At 38.9% G+C, this 26,931-nt stretch overlaps 1 protein-coding gene across 2 annotated transcripts in view; it reads left to right on the top strand.

Annotated features, from left to right (window-relative positions):
* LOC110531927 (sodium/potassium/calcium exchanger 2) overlaps positions 1-25,619 on the top strand; it is a 173,648-nt gene extending 148,029 nt beyond the window's left edge. For both annotated transcript variants that reach the window (XM_021615421.2, XM_021615417.2), the window contains 4 exons: positions 6,442-6,576; positions 6,917-7,006; positions 16,458-16,624; positions 21,250-25,619. In XM_021615421.2, the coding sequence (XP_021471096.1) occupies positions 6,442-6,576; positions 6,917-7,006; positions 16,458-16,624; positions 21,250-21,499 (642 nt within the window). In that variant the 3' untranslated portion in view covers positions 21,500-25,619. The remainder of the gene's footprint in view (positions 1-6,441; positions 6,577-6,916; positions 7,007-16,457; positions 16,625-21,249) is intronic.
* Positions 25,620-26,931: the final 1,312 nt, after the last annotated feature.

The raw sequence follows: 26,931 nt of genomic DNA, 5'->3' as shown, positions 1-26,931 counted from the left end.
TGTTAGCATTGTCAGAAATGCTAGAAAAAGGTAGCACATTGTTGGTTCTTATTGGACAGAAATGAGCACGTGAGAGCGAATAATTATATATTTAATCAAAACGGTTGACCCTAGAAACTTATTCAGCCCGAAAGGTGGCAAATCTAATGGCCCCTTTATGTACGCTGTAGTCTCGTTCTTATCCGACGCCTAGATATTGAGCTACTTCTGACCAATAATTTTTGATTTTTTTCCCCAATGCTGTTTAAAATCCAGTATGTGGTTCTCGGTAAGGAACGGACAGCTCATGACAAGAAGCTGGGAGTGTGTTTTATACCTCCAGTCCAGTTGATTTGTAAATTTTCATCAATATTGGTGTCATATTGGCTTAGATATAATGTTAGGGAGATTTTAATTTGAGCTGTGGGGATGATAATGTGGGGACGATAATGGATGAATGTCTTTGAGATAAAGAATCCCACACTGGGAGCTGTACTTCAGCATAGTGAGAAGAGAAGTTCTGTGGGATTGATGCAAAGGTGGAAATGACCTCAGCGTGGGTCATTATTGTTGGTAATCTCCCAGCATGCCTGTGGGTGCAATTATACCCCTCTCTCTCCCGCTGCCCACCACCTCAGGATGCGTGAAACTCAAACACACTCACAACAGTAGCACCGGCAAGGAGACTTTCATTGCTTCACTATGCCGTGCCAGGTAAGCAGATGGCACAGCATGCTACCAGAGTGATCAGGCGCTCACTCAAAGTGACAAAGAGGAAGGGAAACAGCCTCACTGGCAAGACCAGAATAAATGGCATTATGACCTATCCCATGGTGAATCCATCCTGTACATCAAGGACAATTTGGTGTATTCAAGCAGAGCCAATGAACTTCAGTTGCACTTCTTTTTTTAAATGCTGTAAATATCTAACAATCACCCATCAAGATGTAATACCCTTTAATTCTTTTTTTGTCATTATCTTATTCCATTTCTTCTTATTATTATTATATATATATTTTTATATTAAAACATACAATCTACTTGCAGTGAAGCCTCTCAACATCTACATCACATTCAGTTATCTAACAGACTCCCATCCAGAGCGACCCACAGAAGCAACCACGGTCATCGCCCTGCTCAAGGGCTCATCGACAGATCTCCCACAATGTCAATAACGGGGACTCAAACCAGCGATTGGTCCCTCCACAGTTCCCCAAGAGCTGCAACTCAACCACCCAAGACCCCCCCCCCCCCCCCCCCCCGAGTGAAATAAAACTATTCAGTTCCCCACCCCCAAGACCCTTGTCCCCAAATCCCCATCCCCCAAAGCGCCAACAATCAACAAAATGAACACAATTTTAAAAAAGAATGACAGGCTGATCAGCCTCAAGCAAGGAAAACAAAAAACAAAAGACATCAAGGACAACAAAAATCATAACAGCAAGGCCAACTGAAGATGTTTGAGTGCATGTATGGCATTATTTACATGTGTGTGTGTGCGTGTGTGTCCCAGTGTATGTGCACATGTATACATTTGAATGAGAGTGTGTTTTTGCATGTGTACAAACACCTAAACTGCATCAGCCTCAGGCAAACAGGCATTAGCTGTAACAACACTGCCCCTCAGTGTCATTCAAACTTACTTGTTATTTTTGGACCTTTTTTTCTTCTTTTATCTTTGATCGTCATTCTATCCCTTGCCCAGCAACGTTTCTACAAACGTTTACCAAAACATAGATACCAAAGTTAGATATCATACCTCCAAAATCTTTAACAAATTGAGCTGTATTACTCACAAAGGATATGTCATGTTTTTGTTTACATTGGGATTCATTCTTAATGAATATTAAAGGGGCAATCTACAATTGGTACATCCATTTTAGACTTTTAAATTCATTATACATACCCATTGATTCTTGAAGAATATAACTTATAAATGCATTTTGAGCTTAGTTTTTTGTATTTGTATTTATTAGGGATCCCCATTAGCTACTGCCTCTTCTTGGGGTCCAAACACATTAAGGCACTTACATCACACATAAAACAAAAGGTAAAACATTACATCATATAACATTATTACACCACTAAATACTGTATCTTGAATACAATGTATAATACCACCATACAGCAATATTTCAATGTATGTGTGTGTAGAGTGTCTGTGCTAGCGTGTGTTTGTGTATGCATGTGTCTGTGTCTGTACCTGTGTGTGTGTCACTTCACACTCTCCGCTATTCCATAAGGTGTATTTTTATGTGTTTTTTCAAATCTAATTCTACTGCTTGCATCGGTTACCTGATGTGGAATAGAGTTCCATGTAGTCATGGCTCTATGTAGTATTATGCGCCTTCCATAGTCTGTTCCGGACTTGGGGATTGTGAAGAGACCTCTGGTGGTATGTCTTGTGGGGTATGGATGGGTGTCATTTTGATCTCATTGATGGTCAGTCCTTCCATCCATATCTCTGTCTATGAATTTGAGAGTAGTTACATTTCTCCAGACCCATCCCGCAGCTGTTTACCAAAATGGTTCACACTTTGCTGTTGTTTGAATGGCATATTACCCTGTCAAATGAACTGTATTACTCACAAAGGATATGTCATGTTTTTGTTAACATTGGGATTAATTATTGATTAATCTTAAAAGGGCAATCTACATATTGAACATATTTAAAGTTGTTAAGCAAAATCAGCTTCACTTCGGATCTTATAATCATCTACAGATATCTTTGCCATCACTGGAAAAACATTACTCGTCCTTCCCCATTCCACAACACACCAGTCACACTGAAAAATGCTCTGGGTAACAAAAGGGATCCCCTTGATTTTCAGCAATTTTTTATAGTCTTTTTCACACAGGCTTGCCAGTGCTTTGAAATAGATCTTACTGGTTGTTGTCCTCTAAACGCCGATACATTTTTGTATCTACCTAGTTTATTTTTAAAGTTATTTTTTAGTTTTGAACTCTCTATTATTACACATTGGGAATGTAGGACAGTCTTAGAATAAACTACGGAAAGAAGCTGGTGAAATTGAGCCTTGTTGGTAATATGGACATGCACATCGATCAATTCAGCTGTACCCCATCAGTTTTATGATCTATTGATCTATGATCTATTGCTAATAATAGTCATCACCTCAACCCTCATCACTCATACTGTTGCTCAGATTAATAAAATCTATGGGCTAACTATTGTTTGCTCTAAAAAGAGAGGAAATGTTACCTTCAGCAAACAATTTTCACAAATTCAAACTTTGAGGTGCACGAAAACCAAACTCAACTTATGATTATCTTTTGTAATATAAATGAGTTGATGGTTTCAACAAATTATTTCTACATGTTTCTAATTCACCACCTCAGAAAGTACACACCCCCTGACTTGTTTTTTAAATTTTGTTGTGTTACAGCCTGAATTAAAAAAACATTTTTATTGAGATTTTCTGTCACTGGCCGACACACAATACCCCATAATTACAAATGAAAAGCTGAAATGTCTGAAGTCAATAAGTATTCAACCCCTTTGTTATGGCAAGCTTAAATAAGTTCAGGAATAAAAATGTGCTTAATAAGTCACATAATAAGTTGCATGGACTCACTCTGTGTGCAATAACAGTGTTAAATATGATTTTTTGAGTGACTACTTCATCTCTGTACCCCACACATTCAATTATCTGTAAGGTCCCTCAGTTGAGCAGTGAATTTCAATCACAGATTCAACCACAAGGACCAGGTATGTTTTCCAATGCCTCACAAAGAAGGTAGACAGGTAAAAAAAAGCAGACATTGAATACCCCTTTGAGCATGGTGAAGTTATTAGTTACACTTTGGATGGGGTATCAATACACCCAGTCACTACAAAGATACAGGCGTCCTTCCTAACCGGAGAGTTGCCGGAGAGGAAGAAAACCGCTCAGGGATTTCACCATCAAGCCAATGGTGACTTTAAAACAATTACTGTGATAGGAGAAAACTGAGGATGGATCATCAACATTGTAGTTACTCCACAATACTAACCTAAATGGCAGAGTGAAAACAAGGAAGGCTGTACAGAATACAATATTCCAAAATATGCATCATGTTTGCAATAAGGCAGTAAAGTAAAACTATCAAAAATGTGGCAAAGAAATTAACTTCATGTCCTGAATACAAAGCGTTATGTTTGGGGCAAACACAACACATCACTGAGTACCACTCTGACCAGAAATAACCCTGAAGGAGCGGCAAAGCTCCACAGCAGAAATTGGAGTATCTGTCCATAGGACCACTTTAAGCCGTACACTCCACAGAGCTGGGCTTTACGGAAGAGTGGCCAGAAAAAAAGCCATTGCTTTAAGAAAAAAAAATATGCAAACACGTTTGGTGTTCGCCAAAAGGCATGTGGGAGACTCCCCAAACATATGGAAGAAGGTACTCTGGTCAGATGAGAATAAAATTATGCTTATGCAAGCAACACTTGAGTGGTTTAACGTGAACCATTTAAATGTCTTGGAATGGCCTAGTCAAAGCCCAGACCTCAATCCAATTTAGAATCTGTGGTATGATTTAAAGATAGCTGGACACCAACGGAACCCATCCAATTTGAAGGACCTGGAGCAGTTTAGCCTTGAAGAATGGGCAAAAATCCCAGTGACTAGATGTGCCAAGCTTATAAAGATATACCCCAAGAGACTTGCAGCTGTAATTGCTGCAAAAGGTGACTATTTCTTGTTTGCTTCACAATAGAAAATGTTTTTCATCTTTAAAGTGGTCGGTATGTTGTGTAAATCAAATTCTATAACCCCCCCAAAAATCCATTTAAATTCCAGGTTGTAAGGCAACAAAATAGGAAAACTGCCAAGGGGGTGAATACTTTCGCAGGCCACTGTATGCAAATGTGTTATTTCTGTATTTCATTTTCAGTATATTCATAACATTTCTAAAAACATGTTTTCATGTTATCATTATGGGTTATTGTCTGTAGATGGGTGAGATTTGTTGTTGCTTTAATCCATTTTGAATTCAGGTTGTAACACAACAAAATATGGAATAATTCAAGGAGTATGAATACTTTTTGAAGGTAATGTAGATCTGTGTTTCTCCTCCTACCTCTCCAATAGGAAGCAATACATCAATATTGGATAGTCCAGGTCTGAGGAGTCTGCAGTCACAGGGGTCAGTGTTGAGCCCTATCCTGTTTTTAATTTACATGCTCCCTCTCGGCCAAATCCTCAGAGATTATAACATCAACTTCACCTGCTACCTTGACTATACCCAGATTTATATTAACACTAAACCGGACATTCAGCAGCTAGCAAAACTCAGCAGCTGCATAGAAGACATCAGGGCATGGATGAAAGAGAACTTCCTCCAGTTAAACAGTAACAACACTTAGGCTGTGCTTATTGGGACACCCAAGCAGGTCATCAGTGGTGGAAACATCTAACCTACAATCAACGGCCAAGCCTTCCACCTGTTCTCTGTCATCTCCAACCTGGGAGTCAAGTTGGATCCTTCTCTGTCCTTCGATGCCCACATAAAACAAATATGTAAAACGTAATTTTTCCATCTTAAAAACATGACTAGATGTTGTCAAGATCTTTGCAGATGAGCCAAAAATACCAAATGCCATTGCGCAGGTTCTTAAGCTTGTTCCTCATGTTTTAGCTAGAGCAAATCATGCCTTTGATGGTGTGATTGATACCACTCTTTGACTCAATAATGAAATATATCAGGTTACTGATGGATGGGTTTGGATTTTGTCAAGAATAGGCCTGCTTGGATTAATGTCATGCAGTGAGTCACTTTTCAGTGGAAAAGTGAGCCACTGCCTACTTCCATGTCACCTACACAGCGATGCAGACTCTTATCGTCCGAAGTTGAGGTCTCTCACCTGTTTGGTATTCAGATGACCACACTGAGGGTCCAGCAGTCCAGACATGTCATAGTACCTGATAAGTAGAGTGTCGGACTCCTCCAGGCTTGAAGCAATCTTCCCAATCTCTGTCATCAAACACCACTCTCTTAAGGTCACTGAGAGTGAGGGCATGCTGACCAACTCTATCATCAATTCCTAAGGCCTTTAGTTGTCAATGTTATTTATCATCAAAATCGTCATAATAATATTTTCCCACCAGAAAATATTTTTGCTTATTGAATAGAGTTCAAGTGGTGATGAAATAAATCACAAGAGCCTTTGTTTCAATCACTGTCCAGGTGCCCATGGATGTGCCTGACTTGACTCCCTGAACATTTTGTAAAACTGTGTATTATAGAGCTTCAAGATGGCTGACCCTGACTGCACCACATGACCCATTGAAATTATTTTTGAGCACAGATTTCTCCAAACCAATGTATCCATTCTGCGAGTTTCTCTTTTCTTTGAAGCTATCACATTATTTCCATTCACCTGCAACAAGAACTCAGATGTGCGAGTGATTTTTGAATTTTGAAACTGTATCCATACTGAAAGCTCTCTCTTCTTAGGCTGAGGATGAGGAGGATGAGGACCAGCCTCTGAGCCTGTCCTGGCCAGACACCATGCGCAAGCGTTTCACCTACCTCTTAATCATGCCCATCATCTTCCCTCTGTGGCTAACACTGCCCGATGTCAGGAAACCAGTAAGTGCTTCTCGTCCATTTCTATCTCTTACTGTTCCAGTTTGTCAGATAGAGAATTAGACATGTGTCCCAAATGGCACCATATTCCCTATGTAGTGCACTACACCCTATGGGCCTTGGTCAAAGCTAGTATAGGGAATAGGGTGCCATTTGTGACACAGACATAGAGAGAAAGACTAATGTTTGATATGAACTGTATCTGTTTACTTATTTTTCTATAACTGGTAATTGTGTGATGTGTTATTTGCTGTAGATATCTGTATACCATAGTATTGAGGCTTCATTTCTGTAATTTCCATCTTTATAGTAACTATATATTTTTCCTCCCTTTGTCTAACAGACTGCAAAGAAGTTCTTTCCCATCTCATTTCTGGGCTCTATCTGCTGGATTGCTGGATTCTCCTATTTAATGGTGTGGTGGGCTCACCAGGTACGTGGGGAACAGTGGAGGCTAAAATAATTGAACCGTTTTTCACACTACTGAGCCTTACCGAACCAAGCCAAACCAAGCTGTAATAAGCTGATCTGGTTATTCATAGGGCTGTGGCAGGTATAACATTTTGTCAGCCCGTGATTGTCAAGCAAATAACTGCCGGTCTCACGGTAATTGACTGTTAATTAATATAAACAAGTTTAGCATCTGCTGGCTTCCACACATAGCCTACAAGTCACTGATGCAGAACTTTGTAACTTCTACGTTTTAAAAAAGTCATATAAATCAATTTAATATGGACTACACCTTCACATTAAATCCATGATTTATTTTAGACAGTTCTAAAGAACCATGATATGAAGAAAATGTACTCTATTTCAGAAGAAATAGCCTTCCTCGTGTTAGGCCCTGATATGGCTATGCCATACAGCTGTGAACTACGCTAGTTAATTTAGCTGACAGGATTTGCTTAGAATTAGGGGGCATTAAAGTATGAAGAATACAATTGAACATGGCTTAATAAAATAGAAAGGATATTTTCTCCAAATGATTTCAAAGGAAGTGAGCACCTTCGGCTTTTCCTGTGATGAGCGGTTAACAAAGAAACTGGTCCCACTATATGCTTAATTTAGAGTTATTTATGGAACTTTAGTTGTGTTTGGATTTTGTATCAATTCTAAGGCTGCATGAGGAGACTCTAATGATGATTTGAAAAAAAATAGCATGAAAGGCATGAGCTCTAATTTGTTTCTTGTGCAAGCTGCACACACTTCATCAGTCTCTCATTCACAATTTGACAAGCACTTGATAATATTCACCAGACCTTATTAGCCAATGCCCGTCAAGTGATTGGGTCCTTCTCACAGGCATTTCAGCTAAAAAGTAGGCTACAAGTAAATGAAGACAGACACATTGGGGACAAAACTGTGCGCGTTCCTTTTATTGAATTCCGAGGCAAATATTAAAGATGTTAGAACTGTCAACGTTTAGCCTACTTTTCGTCAGCCAGCAAGTTATCCTGCCTCTTGTCCATCCTTAAAGGGTTCTCCTAATCCTGTTCGAGTGGGCGGATTTCCTCATCTTTCTCGCCAGCCATGATTTTGGGCAGCTCCATGGTAAGAAATGTCACTGTTCCTGGTGCAAAAACACTGCTGTCCTGGAGCTCCAGTAAATTATATTACAAAGCTGCTCCAGAATGTTCTACGCCAGGATATGGATATCAATTCTATTGTAGTCTATGTCTGTTTTAATGATATGTGACTAACCACCTGGATTTGGTCTTATGTAGCAAATTTTTTAATTGTGTTTCTGACTTTGGATAAAAGTAGAGACTCAGAGCAACATAATGGTATATCATAAACTGCATTTTTGAGAAAATGGCGTTTGAATGTTTTGGTATCTTAAGAAGAGATCTTCTTTGTCTACACCCATTCAACCTCGTTCACACTGTTTTAAGCTTTAGCCCCACCCATCTCGTTTCGCCCTTGCAGCCTTCAGAGCGCACACTTGATGATAATTTGTTTACCTCTTGATACCATGAAAACAGCCTAACCAGCTCTGCTGGCAACAATTTAATTATGCTTTTTTGCCAATGTTTATTGACACCTGCCATATTCAGCGGGTGTTGTACACTTTACCTTAAGACATGTAGCTAGCTAGTTAGGTAAACAATAAACCTAGCTAGGTAAGCAACATGTAAGATCACACACGTCACATAACGTTAGCAGACGAGCCAGCCAGCTAACGTTAGCTGGTTAAACAACAATGAAATAGTGCCAAATCATGTCATTCCTACCCTGCAAGAACCTTCTGGAAGCTAACCAACTAGATTCAATGTTAGCTTGCCTGTTTGGGAAAGGCTCGCCGTTAGCGGGACACCTCGACAACATCCGGTGAAATTGCAGAGCGTGAAATTCAAACAACAGTATTATAAATATTTAACTTTCATAAAACCACAAGTGTAATATATAAAAATAAAGCTTAACTTCTTGTTAATCCAGCCGCCGTGTCAGATTTCAAAAAGCAAACCATGCGATTATCTGAGGACAGCGCCCCGCATACAAACACATGACAATCATATTTCAAACAGGTAGGTGCGACACAAAAGTCAGAAATAGCGATATAAAAAATGCCTTACCTTTGATGATCTTCTTCTGTTGGCACTCCAAAAGGTCCCATTTACATCACAAATGGTCCTTTTGTTAGATAATGTCCTTCTTTATATCCATAAAAACTCATTTTAGCTGGTGCGCTTCAGTCAATAATCCACCCATTTTCCCTCCATCAAAATGCATACAAAATGAATCCAAAACGTTACTAATAAACTTTCCCAAACAAGTCAAACAACATTTATAATCAAACCTTAGGTATCCTAATATGCAAATAAACAATCAAATTGAAGACGGAGAATAGTTATTATCTTTACCGGAGAAAAATACCAAAGAACGCGCTTTCTTCCACACGCTTGGAAACACTACAGCCAAAATGGGAGCCACATAGAAAAATTACAATTTCTGGGTAATTTTTCAAAAACCAGCCTGAAATTCTTTCTAAAGACTGTTGACATCTAGTGGAAGCCCTAGGAACTGCAATCTAGGAGGACTTGGCCTTATAATTAAAGTAATAGCCATTGAAAAAAGTGGTAAGCTGACATTTTATTTTTTGGGGATGGTTTGTCCTTGTAAACTGCCATATCAGTTCTGTTATTATTTTAACAGTTTTAGAAACGTTAGAGTGTTTTCTATCCTAATCTACCAATTATATGCATATCCTAGCTTCTGGACCTGAGTAACAGGCAGTTTACTTTGGGCACGCTTTTCATCCGGACGTCAAAATACTGCCCCCTAGCCCAAAGAGGCTAGCTAACATTAGGCTCTAACTAGTAAACAAATGGCTTTGGGATACGAATAATAACATCATAAACATAATGTTAGCTAGGGAGCCAGCCAGCTAACGTTAACTAGCTAGTTAACAGTACACTTTACCTTAAGACATGTAGCTAGCTAGCTAGGTAAACAATGAATCTAGCTAGGTAAACAACGTGTACGATCACACACGTCACGTAACGTTAGCTAACGAGCCAGCCAGCTAACATTAGCTAGTTAAATAACAATGAACATAGTGCCGAATCATGTCGTTACTACCCTGCATGAATCTGCTGGGAGCTAACCAACCAGGTTCAATGTTAGCTAGCTAACATTAGGCTCTAACTAGCGAAGTAAATGGTTCTGGGAAACAAATAATAACATCATACACTTAACGTTAGCTAGGGAACCAGCCAGCTAACGTTAGCTAGCTAGCTAACAGTACACTTTAACTTGAAATGAAACCACTTTCTGTCAAAATTTGAAACGTTTAATATCTGAAAATGTAGCAAGCTAGACTATCTTACCCGCATAAATCATCATGCATGATGGACGCGTCTCCCTATCATGGATGCCCTTAGTTTGAAGATGTAATCCGGAGACTGGTGTCTCCATTTCTTTAGCGATCATCTAATTCTACTGATTTCAAAACTCGATCCTCCAGAAAGTGGAGAGCAACACTTATGCAGCTCCACTACAGAATATTTTTTTTAAAAGCTGCATTCGACAGGATTAACCAACACAGACTGACCAGCTAAAATAGACAGAAACCTTCTATATGGCAGACCAATCTGAACTCCTCTCTTGGCGTCCAGCCCACTCATTATCTCAGCCAATCATGGCTAGTGGGAAGGTTGCTTGTCTTTTTCTGTAGCTTAACCAACAGGGCACGTAATTTAACAGTTATTTTTCATATTTACAGATGGCATGTAAGTTTGTTATTAAGGCACATGAAATTTCCAAAGTTCCAAAAGGCGTTTCTGACAAAAAAAACGCATTTTGATGAAAAAAAAAAATATATAAAAATGGCTCTCCTGTGAAGTCGTGACTTGCGACATACGCCTAGTTTCCTGAAACGGGTCACATATTATAAAGGGCAGCTCTGAACAGTTGAACCTGGATTTTAAATAGCTGACAGATTCTCTGCTAGACACTAATAACATGTGCATTATATCTGGCCCTGTGCTCACTCTGAATGGTGACATTGAACGCTTTAGCAGTATTCTTTCTCTTCAGATGGCTCATTCATCACAAAACCTACTGATGTTGCTGATTTACTTTAATGATTTTTTAATTGGCAAGATTAGCAAATTTAGGCATGACATGCCAGCAACAAACGCTGACACTACAAATTAAAATTTTGAAAGACAAGCATTGTAATTTTGAAATCCGTAAAGTGAGTGTGGAAGAGGTGAAAAAATTATTGTTGTCTATTAACAATAACAAGCCACCGGGGTCTGACAACTTGGATGGAAAATTACTGAGGATAGTAGCAGACAATATTGCCACTTCTATCTGCCATATCTTCAATCTAAGCCTACTAGAAACTGTGTGCCCTCAGACCTTTAGTGAAGCAAATTTAATTCCGTTACCCAAGAATAGTAAAGCCCCCATTCCTGGCTCAAATAGCCGACAAATCAGCCTGTTACAAACTCTTAGTAAACTTTTGGAAAGAATTGTGTTTGACCAGATAAAATGCTATTTTACAGTAAACAGATTCACAACAGACGTTCAGCATGCTTATAGGGAAGGACATTCAACAAGCATGGCACTTACACAAATGAATGATGATTGGCTAAAATAAATTGCTGATAAAAAGATTGTGGGAGCTGTTTTGTAAGACTTCAGTGCGGCTTTTGAAATTATCGATCCCAGTCTGCTGCTGAAAAAACATCTGTGTCATGGCTTTACACTCCCTGCTATATTGTTGATAAAGAGTTACCTGTCTAACATAACACAGAGGTTGTTCTTTAATGGAAGACTCCAACATTATCCAGGTAGAATCAGGAATTCCCCAGGGCAGCTGTCTAGGCCCCTTACTTTTTTCAATCTATACCAATGACATGCCACTGGCTTTGAGTAAAGCCACTTTGTATGTGGATGACTCAACACTATACAGGTCAGCTACTACAGCGAATAAAATCACTGCAACACTTAACAAAGAGCTGCAGTCAGTTGGGGTGACTAAACTGCTTGGAGTAACCCTGGATTGTAAACTGTCATGGTCAAAACATGTTGATACAACAGTAGTAAAGATGGGGAGAAGTCTATCAACAAGGCATGTCCTACAGGCCCTAGTTCTGTTGCACCTGGACTACTGTTCAGTCATGTGGTCAGGTGCCACAAAGAAGGACCTCAGAAAATTACAATTGGCTCAGAACAGGGCAGCATGCATGGCTGGCCCATAAATGAACACAGAGAGCTAACATTAATAATATGCATATAAATCTGTCATGACTCAAAGTGGAGGAGAGATTGACTTCATCACTACTTGTTTTTGTAAGAAGTGTTGACATGCTGAATGCACCGAGGTGTCTGTTTAACCCGTGTGTTGTCTTAAGGGTAAAAAATGACCCACCACTATGTTTAACAGCAGACAAAAACCCTTAAATTATATTTTTTCAACATGAAATTTGATTACTTTTCCTAGAATGACCCCAACATTAGAAAAAGTGAATCATCGCTTTTGTTCATACTTCCGTGAAAGCTGTACACCACCGGGGTCATTTTTGACCCGGCAGTTATAAAATCATTTACACACCACAAAAACCACAAAGACACACACACACACACACACACACACACACACACACACACACACACACACACACACACACACACACACACACACACACACACACACACACACACACACACACACACACACACACACACACACACACACAATGAGAAATGGAGATTATCTGTGCTACTGATTGAACTCACCCAGCAGCTCCTGAAGAGGAAGATCACCATGGTTGGCACAGTTAGAAAGAACAAGCCTGAGCTCCCCCCTGCAGTCCTTGCAACAAGGGGGAGAGAGGCCTTCTCATCAAAGTTTGCCTTCACCCCCACCACCACTCTAGTTTCTAACCTTCCAAAGAGGAACAAGAATGTGGTCCTCCTGAGCACACTGCACAATCAGTGATGGTGAGGACAGGAAGCCGTCATCCTGGACTACAATCACGATAAAGGAGACATGGACAACCTGAACAAGGTGATTGGAACTTACAGCTGCAGGAGGATGACTGCCCGCTGGCCCCTGGTCATCTTCCATAACATCATTGATGTGTAGTCATACAATGCCTTCGTGATATGGAACAAGATCAACCCTACCCTGATGCCTGATAAGCGGAACAAGAGGATGGTATTCCTGGAGCAGCTGGGAAAGGCACTTGTAACCCCAAACATTCAAAGAAAGTAGTGCCTCCTCCACAGAGCAACCACTGCAGCGCTTGTGAAAGCTGTTCACGAGGCTGAATCTTGTCCTGATCTACCCAAGGCTGCAGCTGGGGCAGGCAAGAGGAGGACATGCCAATTCTGCCCCCCAAAGAAGGACTGTAAAAACAAATACTATGTGCTGCACATGAGAAATACATCTGCAAAGTTCATGTACACACACTTACATACTGTCCTACATGTGCTAATTAGATTTGATTGATTTATGTTCTTCACGTTTTTGTTTTGTTTCTATAATCTTATTTTATTCTTATTTATTGTTGTTGTTTATACACCTTGTGCGTGGGGGCAATGGTTAAAAAATAGGAGAAGAATAGTATTTTGTAGTTGAATTCCTCATTGTAGAGTATATAAGAATATATCACTATGTTGCCAAAAAGGTTCAAGACTGTTATTGTTTCCCTTCAATAAAATGCATTCAAAACTACTTTCTGCACATATCTTCTACTTTCTTTGGCTATACAAGTGCTATATCTTGCTAAAACATTTATGTTTACACCTATGCAGTACCTTTAGCAATAATAATAATAATAATAATTAACTTCTACTTTAATAAAGAAAACAATTATGACAGGTGTGTTGTAATAAAAGCGAGTGGTGTCCACTGATTAAATGCAGTCTTTCTGCATTGTGAAGAGGGAAATCCCAGATATTCACAAAGTTTGTGATGAATGACCGGTTGTTTCTTCATGCAAAAAAGATTTGGAGTTTAAATTTCAATTAAGCTGCTTTATTTTAGGGGTTTAGTGAAGGTGGGTCATGTTTTACCCTTAGGACAAGGGAAGTATACAGAATGTTAAGACTACACAAGGGTTAAACTACTAACACACAGTTCAGACACCCATGCATACTCCACAAGATATGCCACAAGAGGTCTCTTCACAATCCCCAATTCAAGAACAGACTATGGGAGGTGCACAGTACTACGCGGGGCCATGGCTACATGGAACTCTATTCTACATCAGGTAACTCATGCAAGCAGTAGGATCAGATTTAAAAGACAGATAAAAATACACCTTATTGAAAAACGGGGACCGTGAAGAAACACACAGGCACAGACACCCGTTTGCACATATGAATGAATTTTCTATTTGTAGATATGTGGTAGTAGAGTAGTAGCCTGAGGGAACACACTTTGTTGTTGCCTTGGCAGCAGCTAATGGGGATCCTTAATAAATATAAATGAGTAGGTCTAACAAACAGCAAAAGCACTAGCCTATGTCAATCTACTATCTCCCATAGTACAAAAGTTGAATTATTATATTGGTCAACTTGTCCTTCTGTGCAGTAAATAAATATTTCAAACATACTCTGGGACAGTTGTGGGAGGCGATAGATCCCAAATTAATAAAACCATACCATAAAAAAACTTTCAAAAGCAATGAGGCTGATGTAACAGATAAGAGCATTTAGCTTAAAATGTTAATAAACTATTAAGCTATACATTAAGTGTGCCCTCAGGCCCATACTCGACTACCACATATCTACAACACAAAATCCATGTGTACGTGTGTGCAAAGTGTGTATGTTATTGTGTATTTGTATGCATGTGTCTGTGCCTATGTTTGTGTTGCTTCACAGCCCCTGCTGTTCTATAATCAAATTTTACTGCTTGTATGAGTTACTTGATGAGGAATAGAGTTCCATGTAGTCATGGTTCTATGTAGTACTGTGTGCCTCCCATAGTCTGTTCTGGACTGGGACTGTGAAGAGACCTCTGGTGGCATGTCTTGTGGGGTGTGCATGGGTTTCTGAGCTCTGTGCCAGCTGTTCAAACAGACAGCTTGGTGCATCTCTCACAAATACAAATAGTGATGAAGTCAATCTCTCCTCCACTTTGAGCTAGGGGAGATTGACATGCATATTATTAATGTTAGCGCTCTGTGTACATCTAAGGGTCCGCCATGCTGCCCTGTTCTGAGCCAATTGCAATTTTCTTAAGTCCCTCTTTGTGGCACCTGACCACATGACTGAACAGTAGTCCAGGTGCAACAAAACTAGGGCCTGTAGAACTTGCCTTGTTAATAGTGCTGTTAAGAAGGCAGAGCAGCGTTTTATTAGAGACAGACTTCTCCCCATCTTAGCTACTGTTGCATCAACATGTTTTGACCATGAAAGTTTACAATCCAGGGTTACTCCAAGCAGTTTAGTCACATCAACTTGCTCAATTTCCACATTATTAATTACAAGATTTAGTTGAGGTTTAGGATTTAGTGAATGATTTGTCCCAAATACAATGCTTTTAGTTTTTTGAAATATTGAGGACTAACTTATTCCTTGCCACCCATTCTGAAATGAAGTACAGCTCTTTGTTAAGTGTTGCAGTCATTTCAGTCACTGTAGTAGCTGACGTGTATAGTTTTGAGTCATTCGCATTCATAGACACACTGGCTCTACTCAAAAGTAAAGACTGAAAAAAACCTATAGAAATGTTGCGCAACATGAGCTCATGAGCTCTCTTGAAGTGTTTGATTAGATTTTCGATTCCATTTGCATTGATGTCAGAGTGACAAGAGAGCGCTTAGGACCAGGCAATTAGCACATTTGCTAATAAGCATTAGAGCTTGAAGCAGCATAATTACCGTGACTAAGCGGTCACTTGGAATTTGACTTCCGTCATGATTCGTGACCGCCGTTGTGGCGGTAATAAGGTCACCGTAACAGCCCTAGTTATTCATACACCATAGCTGCTGAAAAATGCAGGATGGTTCAGTATTACATTTTGTGAAATCATGTTACCTTTTGTGAAGACACTAAACCACCTCCTCACACAGAACAACACACAAGCATGTTTTCAAGCAAGTGGGTAATTAGAAAAGTAGCAGGATATTCGGAGGGTTAGAATGCTGTGGGATTGTTATTAGCAGCCTTCTGTGAAATGTATTCAGGCTAAGACCTGGATGTCATTCAAAGCTAGACAGCACTAAATAGTCAGAGTGAGTGCCAAAGTATCTCCTGTCCCCGAATACTGGGATTTTCTCCTCATGCATGTTAACAGAATGGAGAAAAAAAATAAAAAATATGTCCAAAGTATAGCTCACTTTCATTCCTCTACTCAACCCCTCAGCGAAGAAAAAAAATATTTAGTTTTATTTACCCAATTTATTTCTCTTTTCTATCTACAGGTTGGAGAGACCATTGGGATTACAGAAGAGATCATGGGCTTGACTATATTAGCAGCTGGTACCTCCATTCCTGACCTAATCACCAGTGTCATTGTTGCACGGAAGGGGCTGGGAGACATGGCTGTGTCCAGCTCTGTGGGCTCCAACATCTTTGACATCACTGTTGGGTACGCTAATATCATCAGTACTGTGACCACTCTTCTATTGAATTACTAATTTCTTTTAATATCTGTTAGTTTCACATTTTGAAACATAAGATTCTTCTCACAGTGCTGGGGGAAGTTTTTACATATTACATAGTAACAGTCATATTACTTTGTTCTTATCCAATAGTGAATTTGGGATTCGCTAAAACCACAATAATTACACTTGGACACCATTTTCATAACAATTATTTCCATCTATATGATAAATGCTTGCCAGATATATGATGTAAAAGTTCATTGAACTTTGTTTTATTCTCTAATTCGTTTGATTGAGTAAGGTTTGCCCATGGGTGACATGGAAGTTCCCACTGGAAGTTCCCACAAAAAAACCCACATCTAGTTGTTTCATCTAGTTATTTTTAAGTAACTGGTTTACTCAACTTTTCGGTCAAGGTGTTACCTGAACTTAAAATGTTTAGTTGGATCAAACCTAGCTCCAACATGAGAAAAGGTAGGCAAAAATTCTGTCAACTTAAAATGATGTGTTTGCTCAATTTGCCTCATATGTTCATTCAACTAGATTTTTTAAATGTTTATATCTTACCTAAAAAATGCCTGTGGAACTAGTTACACACACAGTGCTGTTAACATACAATGTTTTCAACGTATATATTTGACGCACATGCTTACATTGTGCATGTTAATTTATACAGTAATTGTTATTTAACATGTCTTCAATTGGGATTTGAACTCACAACCTCTAGGTTTATAGCTTTCCGATCTTCCTGCTACGCCACCCTGTCTGTGTCAATTATCAGTTAATCAGACAATTTTTTCATAATTGATTTACTTATTTAAGCTATTTTAGGTTTTTCTGTCTAGTTTTCTAATGTTGGTGGGGCATACTACTCTGTTTTAATGCTGCTCCTTAATCACTGTGATAAATAAAATATGTTTTCTTGAGTGTACTCATAACAGAGCCAAGATTTACGTTGAAGTGCAACGTTTAGCAATACTGTTGAGATCAGTTACCTGTCCTTTTCCATGACATAGACCATCCAGGTGAAAGCTATGATCCTTTATTGATGTCCCATGTTAAACCCACTTCATTAGTTTAGATGAAGGGGAAGAGGCACATTAAAGAAAGATTTTCAAGCCTTGAGACAATTGAGACATGGTTTCCGTGTATGGGTGCTATTCAGAGGGCAAATGGACAAGACAAAATATTTACAGTGCCTTCAGAAAGTATTTAATACTTTAATACTTTTGCTGTGTTACAGCCTGAATTTGAAATTGATTAAATTGAGATGTTTTTGTCACTGGCTTACACACAATACCCAATAATGACATAGTGTATTTTTTTTTTTTTTTTTTATGTTCCAAATGTATTCAAATCTGAAATGTCAATAAGTATTCAACCCCTTTGTTATGGCAAACCTAAATAAGTTCAGGATTAAAATTTTGCTTAACAAGTCACATAATAACTTACATAGAATCACTCATTGTGCAATAATAGTGTTAACCATAATTGTTTATTGACTCTACCTCACCTCTGTACCCCACATATACAATTATATGTATGGTTCCTCAGTCGAACAGTGAATTTCAAACACAGCTTCAACCAAAAAAACAGGGAGGTTCTTCCTCAAAGAAGAGCACCTATTGGTAGATGAGTAAAAAAAAGCAGACATTGAATATCCCTTTGAGCATGGTGTAGTTATTAATTAATTACACATTGGATGGTGTATCAAGCCACCCAGTCACGACAAAGATACAGGCATCCTTCCCAATTCAGTTTCTAGCGAGGAAGGAAACAGCTCAGGGATTTCACCATGAAGCCAATGGTGACTTAAAAACAATTACAGATTTTAATGGCTGTGATAGGACAAAACTGAGGATGGATCACATGCATACACACATACACATGATAACATACGCACTGTACACACACATATATATATATATATATTTTCCAATTGGTAGTTACAGTTTTGTCCCATCGCTGCAACTCCCGTACAGACTCGGGAGAGGCGAAGGTCGAGAGCCATGCGTCCTCTGCAGTGGCAATTTTAGCATGTAAATCTTGGTGGTCAAAAAAAATAGTGGGATGCATGCCAGCAAAGCCACTAAACAATACATGAATTGCACTCAAACGGTGCCCACAAACGACCTACATAAAGCTGTCCCAACAGCAGTCCAAACATCTTACTACTGCTACACCTGGCTATCATCGGAGCCTTGTCTGGCAGCAAAGCAGTTCATTCAGCCTCATTTACTGCCTTTTAAAAATATATTGCTGATATGGCTGACTTGCTTAAACAAATGTGGTTTCTAATGACAATTGAGATGTACAAACTATGGCATAAGGGGACGACAAGTGGATAAGAGGCAAGCCGAGCTAGGACGGATGTAGGCAATATAACTATTTGTTTAGCACTTTTGAAATGTACAGCAACAGAATTCAGAACATGGGCTGTTCTTACAGTGTTCTCACTCTACACCAAGTCATAACCATAGGATAAATAAAGGGGGCATATAAGCAGACATGGAAAGCTCTTACGATATTGGATGATAACCTTTCTCTAAAACAGGTTATAGGCTACATGTGCATCACCAAGTCAGAACAGTAGGCCAAATTAAGAGAGGCAAATAGACCAAATTATTAGGGTGAGGCTCATGGACTTCTAACACCTTACTACACAACTTTCTTTCTTAGCTACAGTATACATATCTCCCTGGCATATACATATCCATGTTTAGACTCACCTTGTTGTGCTGTGCTCCCTTGAAGAGGAAGGTGGCTATTTTCCCAGTCGGAGCTGGTTTAATCCCGACTTCCCAGTTGTCTTGAATTCACTGAAGCCAGGTTTTCGCAGTTCCAAGTTAATAGTTGTTTTGAACGCAGCACAAATCATGCTTCATTGACAGCATGGCCAATGTTGAATGTTTATCATTTTACACTTGTCAAAGAGCCCCTTAATCCCAGATTTGGGACCACACAGCCACTCCATATAGCAGGCTAGTGATTCCTTTGCAATGCTTGCAGTTAACATTAGGCACTGTCACTGATTCCTTCCATTGTTGAATTTGCGATTTCCATTTCGTGTAATGTTTATGTCCAATGGCCGATGAGCACCGATACGTTTTATCTATAATTTCTCTTCATTATTTATCTTCATATGAGAAGGATTTTCAAGTAGATTGTTGACTTGATTCAGGATGATGACTGCTAACTATAATTTTGAAAGTATGATGTTGACATCATCAGTCCAACCAACTGTAACGTGATTTGTCGTCATTTTATCTGTGGCCAATGACCTTGAGCCCTCTTGGATGGGCACTTCTAATGTAACTCTATGGCAGCACCCAAGTGGCTAGAATTTTCTCCCCTTAGACTTGCGGTGATGTAGTGTCCCCATGAGTGACTGAGCCAGTCACGGCGCAACGCTCCGTATCTTCTGCTGGCTTGCCCCACCACCACAGAAAGAACTGAGCTAGGCTGAAACACCGACATTTTGGAGCTGCCTTACTCAAGAAAATAATAAAAGAGACCATGTTTGTATGCAGCTTTATTAACACAATGATATATATATATTTCTTTACATTGTTAGCAAATTGATATGTGACACGTATTGGCAGTGGTCCTCCGAAAGATGACCCTGCCAAGCCGCACTGCTTCTTGACACACTGCTCGCTTAACCCGGAAGCCAGCCGCACCAATGTGTCGGAAAAAACACTGTACACCTGATGTCCGTGTGCATGCGCTCGGCCTGCCACAGGAGTCTCTAGAGCGCTATGGGACAAGGACATCCAAACCGGCCGGCCAAACCCTCCCCTAACCAGGACGATGTTGGGCCAATTGTGCGTCGCTTCATGGGTCTCCCGGTCATGGCCGGCTGCGACATAGCCCAGGGTTGAACCCTGATCTGTAGTGACTCCTCAAGCACTGCAGTGCCTTAGACTGCTGTGCCACTCAGGAGGCCCCAACAATTAACTTTTTGTCCTGAATACAAAGTTTGGGGCAAATCCAATACAACACATTATTAAGTACCACACTCGATATTTTCAAGCATAGTGTTGGCTGCATCATGTTAAGGGTATGCTTGAAATCGTTAAGGACTGGGGAGTTTTTCAGGATAAAAAGAAACTGAATGGAGCTAGCCACAGACAAAATCCTAGAGGAAAATCTGTTTCCGTCTGCTTTCCACCAGACACTGGGAGATTTCAGCAGGACTATAACTTAAAACACAAGGCTAAATATACACTGGAGTTGCTTACCAAGAAGATAGTGAATGTTCCTGATTGGCCAGGTTACATTTTTGACTTAAATATACTTGAAAATATATGGCAAGACCTGAAAATGGTTGTCTAGCAATGATCAACAACCAATTTGACAGAGCTCAAGGAATTTTGAAAAAAATAATCGGCAAATGTTGCACAATCCAGGTGTGGAAAGTTCTTAAAGACCCAGATGGACTCAGCTGTATTAGCTGCCAAAGGTGCTTCTACAAAGTAGTGACTCAGAGGAGTGAATGTACATATGCAAATAAGATATTTCTGTAATTAATTTTCAAGACATTTGCAAAAAATCCTAAAAACATGTTTTCACTCTGTGTGTGTGTGTGTGTTTATTTTGTGTGTTTCAGCCTGCCATTCCCATGGCTCCTCTGGTCCATCATCAACAACATGCAGCCTGTGGCGGTGAGTTCTAACGGGCTGTTCTGCGCCATTGTGCTGCTGTTCCTCATGCTCATCTTTGTCATTATCTCAATTGCTGCCTGCAAGTGGCGGATGAGCAAACTGCTGGGCTTCATCATGTTCGTGCTCTACTTAGTGTTCCTGGTGGTCAGCGTTATGCTGGAAGACAAGATCATCGCCTGCCCTATATCCATTTGAAAATCCTCTCCCTCCACTCCTGCCAGAAAGCATTCACCCCTAACACAAGATTCAAGAAGCATGGGGATGGGATGGAGGAAAGACTCCTACAAGAATGAGGGCGCAAGATATGGCTCAGCGGATTCATTGGTCGGAAGTAGATAAATTAAAAAAATGTGTGCGTGTAGATGGCTGGGGGTTTACATTTTTGGGGGGATGGTGCGTGGTGTATTAGCCAGGTAGAGGAACAACTATGCCATCTTATGCATGTCACCTGTTTTACTAGATCAGTTGATTCTGGACTACTCCTAGCAGATTGAGGATTCTGACCTCCTGTGGACTTTGAGGTCATGAAGTACACAAGAGACTTCTGACAAAGCTGGCTGAGCTTGGCACAACAGACAGGTGTTGCCACAATATTGTTCTCAGCTTCAGGATTGATTGTAAAAAAAAAACTTTTAAAATAACACTTTGGATGACCCTCTAACTGACTTCACTGACTGACTAGATGACTTCACTCAACTTGTCACTCCAGTGTCTGTTGTTCTAGTGAGTTTGATGATGAGCAACCCTTGGATGAAGGGATGTTGCTGATGCTACACACAAAGCATTGGTTTTACATAAGACTAAAATATGGTTTTGAGCCATAAACTTCTCCTCTCTTGTGTACTTAGTGACCAAGCATCAAAAGATGAAACAGTCCAAGCAGTTTTGCATGCAGAGCTGGAGATAGGAACAGATTTTTCCTAATTCATCTTGTGTTCTGTCCAAAAGCTCAAACTTTACATCCACCCTTCCAGATGTCATTGCTCACCATGTCTCTTTGATTGACACACTAGCTATAATTACTGAAATAGTAGTAGCGTCAGTTGTACTGTCGCAGTAATATGTACTGTAGGTGGACTTTGACTCTTCCTGGGTCTTGATAGGCCTACTGATTATCTTATCCTCTTCTCCACCTGCCATTGGACATAAGAGTTCATAATGTACAGAGCTTGCCATTCTTCACACGCCAATTAAACTCTACTGGAAAATGTTGACTTGGAACCCAATTCAATCAATTTGCAGAAAAGGAAAACCGCACCACGATTGACCCAATGTTTATTCTGCAAAGGACAGATGTTTTCACACATCAATATCCAATGACTACGGACCTTATTCAGAGTTGAGATACGCGAATGCAACTGGTAATTTTGCATGAATCATTCATTCACATCTCAATTTAGCATAACGCCAACAGTCTGCAAGAAGAAGAGTTTCTGAGTGAAACCACAGGGTAGTTTTCCTTTATCTGCACATGATTGAATCAGCCTTAACTGTAGCATCTCAGAATATATAATAGCTTACAATGTTATTCACTCTGAATAAGCAAAGCATGTGTAAACTCAGATAGGACACTCATAACCAATATGTCTATGTCAAAATAAGGTAGTAGATAAAATAACTGGCACTCAATGTTTGAAAGAATCATACAATGATCTATTTAGATTAGTGAATGTTTAGCACACTCTTGAAATTAAGACTTGAATATTCAGGCTCCTAGAGAAGTTTATAGTAGGAGGGAAATGCATGATAAAAAAATATCAGGCTGAATTGTGTTATACCTGTGAGAATTTTCTCTCAAAAAATAATGAATTGTCTAATATTTAACATTTCGCTATTTCTTTGACACAATAATATTAGGCTTCTATGTACAAAATGTCAACAAATATGTGTGGTTAATATCTATCAACCTTGTGCAATTTATTTTCAATTGAAAGGTGTTTTTGTCTGCATATATGCAGTCTGTATACTCTCTGTATACAGTAATAGCAAATCAATTGAGGTTATATTACCAGTATTTTGCAGCAAACTGAAACATGCACACAGAATTATTGAATTATGTATTAAGTTAGCAATTCTCATGCAGTCATTTTCACAGTCACCCACGCTGTACTTCAAGTTAGTGTTCCTTCTTTTTATTACCAATTAACCATCGAGTGACTTTTACGAAGAAGTATCAATCAACAGTAGTGACCATGATCCTCACACAAAAATCTGCAAAAAGCCATTTTTGTTTTGTTTATACAACAAAGTGATTAGATAACTCAACATATAACAGCATTACCTTACGTCTTTGGTTTTGAATTCAAATTCACTCCACTCAGAGGTAAATGCCTATTCTGGCAAAGAGCCTCCTCACAAGAAACAGTCAACTTCTAGGAACATGGATATCACAAAACCAACAGCAATATACTGTATGTACTGTATGTGTCAGGGTTAGGGTCAAGTATTTTATATATTTTATATATATATATATATATATATATATATATATATATATATATATATTTTTAATGAAATTCCACTTTTCTATGTATTTATTTAAGCTTTATTTACATGGTGAAGAATTAGATGGGGAAGACAGGCAAGGAAGAGATAAAGTCTGCTGGGGTGCGGCAGGGATTAAATCCACGACTGTCAGCACGTGTGCTTTCTTGGAGTATTATCATTGAACCACAGTGTCCAATTAAATTGCAAAATTGTATTGGTCACACCCCCTCTTGGATGGGGGGAAGCAGAATTTGAATTGAATTTGAAATAACTGAAATCGAATTTAATTCTATAAAATTGAAATGGATAATCTATTCTACACATCCCTATAAAATATATTTATTTTGACATGGTTACCAATACTTTTCAAATAAGCTTGATTACAACTCATAGTTCTCAAACATGATTTTTTAAATATTTTTTGTCAAGAGATGTTAACACTGTTGTTCACTGACATTCTGGAGTATTTGAACTAATGCATTTTGGGAAAAAAATGTTTTCTGATATTTAACATATAAGTTAATTATGAATTACTATAGACAACCTGACATATGATTAAAACATTTCAATTGTTTAACATTTTGTAGGTTGTCTATAGTATTTAACATGTAAAATAATGATGAATTACTATAGACAACCTACAAAAAAGTACAAGTTAAACAATTGAAATGTTTTAATCATGTCAGGTTGTCTATAGTAATTCATAATTAATTAATATGTTAAATATCAGAAAAAAATATTTTTCCAGAATGCATTAGTTCAAATACTCTAGAATGTCAGTGAACAACAAAATGTTAACATCTCTTGACAAAAATACAACAATAATACTGTTTGAGAACTTTGAGTTGTAATGAAGCTTATTTGAAAATGTATCTGTATTCTTTGCTGTAACAAGTGGCAGGTGCTTTTGGTAAAATATTTGTCAAAGAAATTAGACTTTAATGTTTCATCGCAGTTGAATTTCTTTGAATTGCTTTGAATTAAATTTGACTTCCTGCGAGGTGTGTCCAATTCGAATTTCAATTCATGGGTTGAATTTAATTAAATGCAAAAATTCTGAATCGACCCCAACCCTGTTATGTGTCATTGAGAATTGCATTTCCATGCATTCGACTGATGTACTTGTCTGTTGTGACCTCACTAACCTACACATTTGGAAACTATTTCTCCTGAAATCCTCCAAAATCTCCACATGACTTACTTTCAGATATCTAAACTTTCCAAACACACCTTCTCTCAGTTCAATCTCTGTATATTTGCAAGAGTATACTGGAAAATATGAATAACTAAATAATGTGAATGTATGAGGAAAATGCATCTGGGGAATTTGGGCTGGTTACCCATGGGTGGCACACATGAAATAGAATTATGTTAAATTTATGCATAACTCAAAAAGAATAGGGGTACTCTTTTCTTTTGTAAATAGAAAATACATGTTTTTATAAGATTCCTCACGTGAACCAATCTAGAACAAAACTCCTTGGTCCATGTTTATATTGATTAACAATTTAATTTATATAATGTTTCAATGGTAGGAGAATGTATATCTTTCAGAATATTGATATAGTAAGCTTATATACACTACCGTTCAAAGGTTTGGGGTCACTTAGAAATGTCCTCGTTTTCCATGACAACATACATGAAATGAGTTGTAAAATGAATGGGAAATATAGTTCAGACATTGACAAGGTTATAAACAATGTTTTTTAATTGAAATAATAATTGTGTCCTTCAAACTTTGCTTTCGTCAAAGAATCCTCCATTTGCAGCAATTACAGCCTTGCAGAACTTTGGCATTCTAGTTGTCAATTTGTTGAGGTAATCTGAAGAGATTTCACCCCATGCTTCCTGAAGCACCTCCCACAAGATGGAATGGCTTGATGGGCACTTTGTACGTATCATACGGTCAAGCTGCTCCCACAACAGCTCAATAGGTTTGAGATCCGGTGACTGTGCTGGCCACTCCATTATAGACAGAATACCAGCTGACTGATTCTTCCCTAAATAGTTATTACATAGTTTGGAGCTGTGCATTGGGACATTGTCCTGTTGTAGGAGGAAATTGGCTCCAATTAAGCACCGCCCACAGGGTATGGCATGACATTGCAAAATGGAGTGATAGTTTTCCTTCTTCAATATCCCTTTTACCATGTACAAACCTCCCACTTTTCCGCCACCAAAGCACCCCAAGACCATCACATTGCCTCCACCATGCTTAACAGGTGGCATCAAGCACTCCTCCAGCATCTTTTTACAAAATTCAGCATCTCACGAATGTTCTTCTTTGTCATCCGAACACCTCAAACTTAGATTTGTCTGTCCATAACACTTTTTTACAATCTTCCTCTGTCCAGTGTCTGTGTTCTTTTGCCCATCTTAATCTTTTATTTTTATTGGCCACTCTGAGATATGCCTTATTCTTTGCAACACTGCCTAGAAGGCCAGTATCCCGGAGTCGCCTCTTCACTGTTGACGTTGAGACTGGGGGGTGCGGGTACTATTTAATGAAGCTGCCAGTTGAGGACTTGTGAGGTGTCTGTTTCTCAAACTAGACACTCTAATGTACTTGTCCTCTTGATCGTGCACCGGGGCCTCCAACTCTTTCTATTCTGGTTAGAGCCAGTTTGTACTGTTCTGTGAAGGGAGTAGTACACAGCGTTGTACCAGATCTTCAGTTTCTTGGCAATTTCTTGCATGGAATTGCCTTAATTTCTCAGAACAAGAATAGACTGACGAGTTTCAGAAGAAAGTCCTTTGTTTCTGGCCATTTTGAGCCTGTAATCGAACCCACAAATGCTGATGCTCCAGATACTCAACCAGTCTAAAGAAGGCCAGTTGTATTGCTTCTTTAATGAGCACAACAGTTTTCAGCTGTGCTAACATAATTGCAAAATGATTTTCTAATGATCAATTAGCCTTTTAAAATGATAAACTTGGATTAGCTAACACAACGTGCCATTGGAACACAGGAGTGATGGTTGCTGATAATGGGCCTCTGTACGCCTATGTAGATATTCCATGAAATAAATCTGCCGTTTCCAGCTAAAATAGTCATTTACAACTTTAACAATGTCTACACTGTATTTCTGATCAATTTTATGTTATTTTAATGGACAAATAATTTGCTTTTATTTCAAAAA

The sequence above is a fragment of the Oncorhynchus mykiss genome, chromosome 9 (assembly GCF_013265735.2).
Source record: "Oncorhynchus mykiss isolate Arlee chromosome 9, USDA_OmykA_1.1, whole genome shotgun sequence".
NCBI classification, from domain to species: Eukaryota; Metazoa; Chordata; class Actinopteri; order Salmoniformes; family Salmonidae; genus Oncorhynchus; species Oncorhynchus mykiss.
This window is presented reverse-complemented; position numbering and strand designations above follow the sequence as displayed.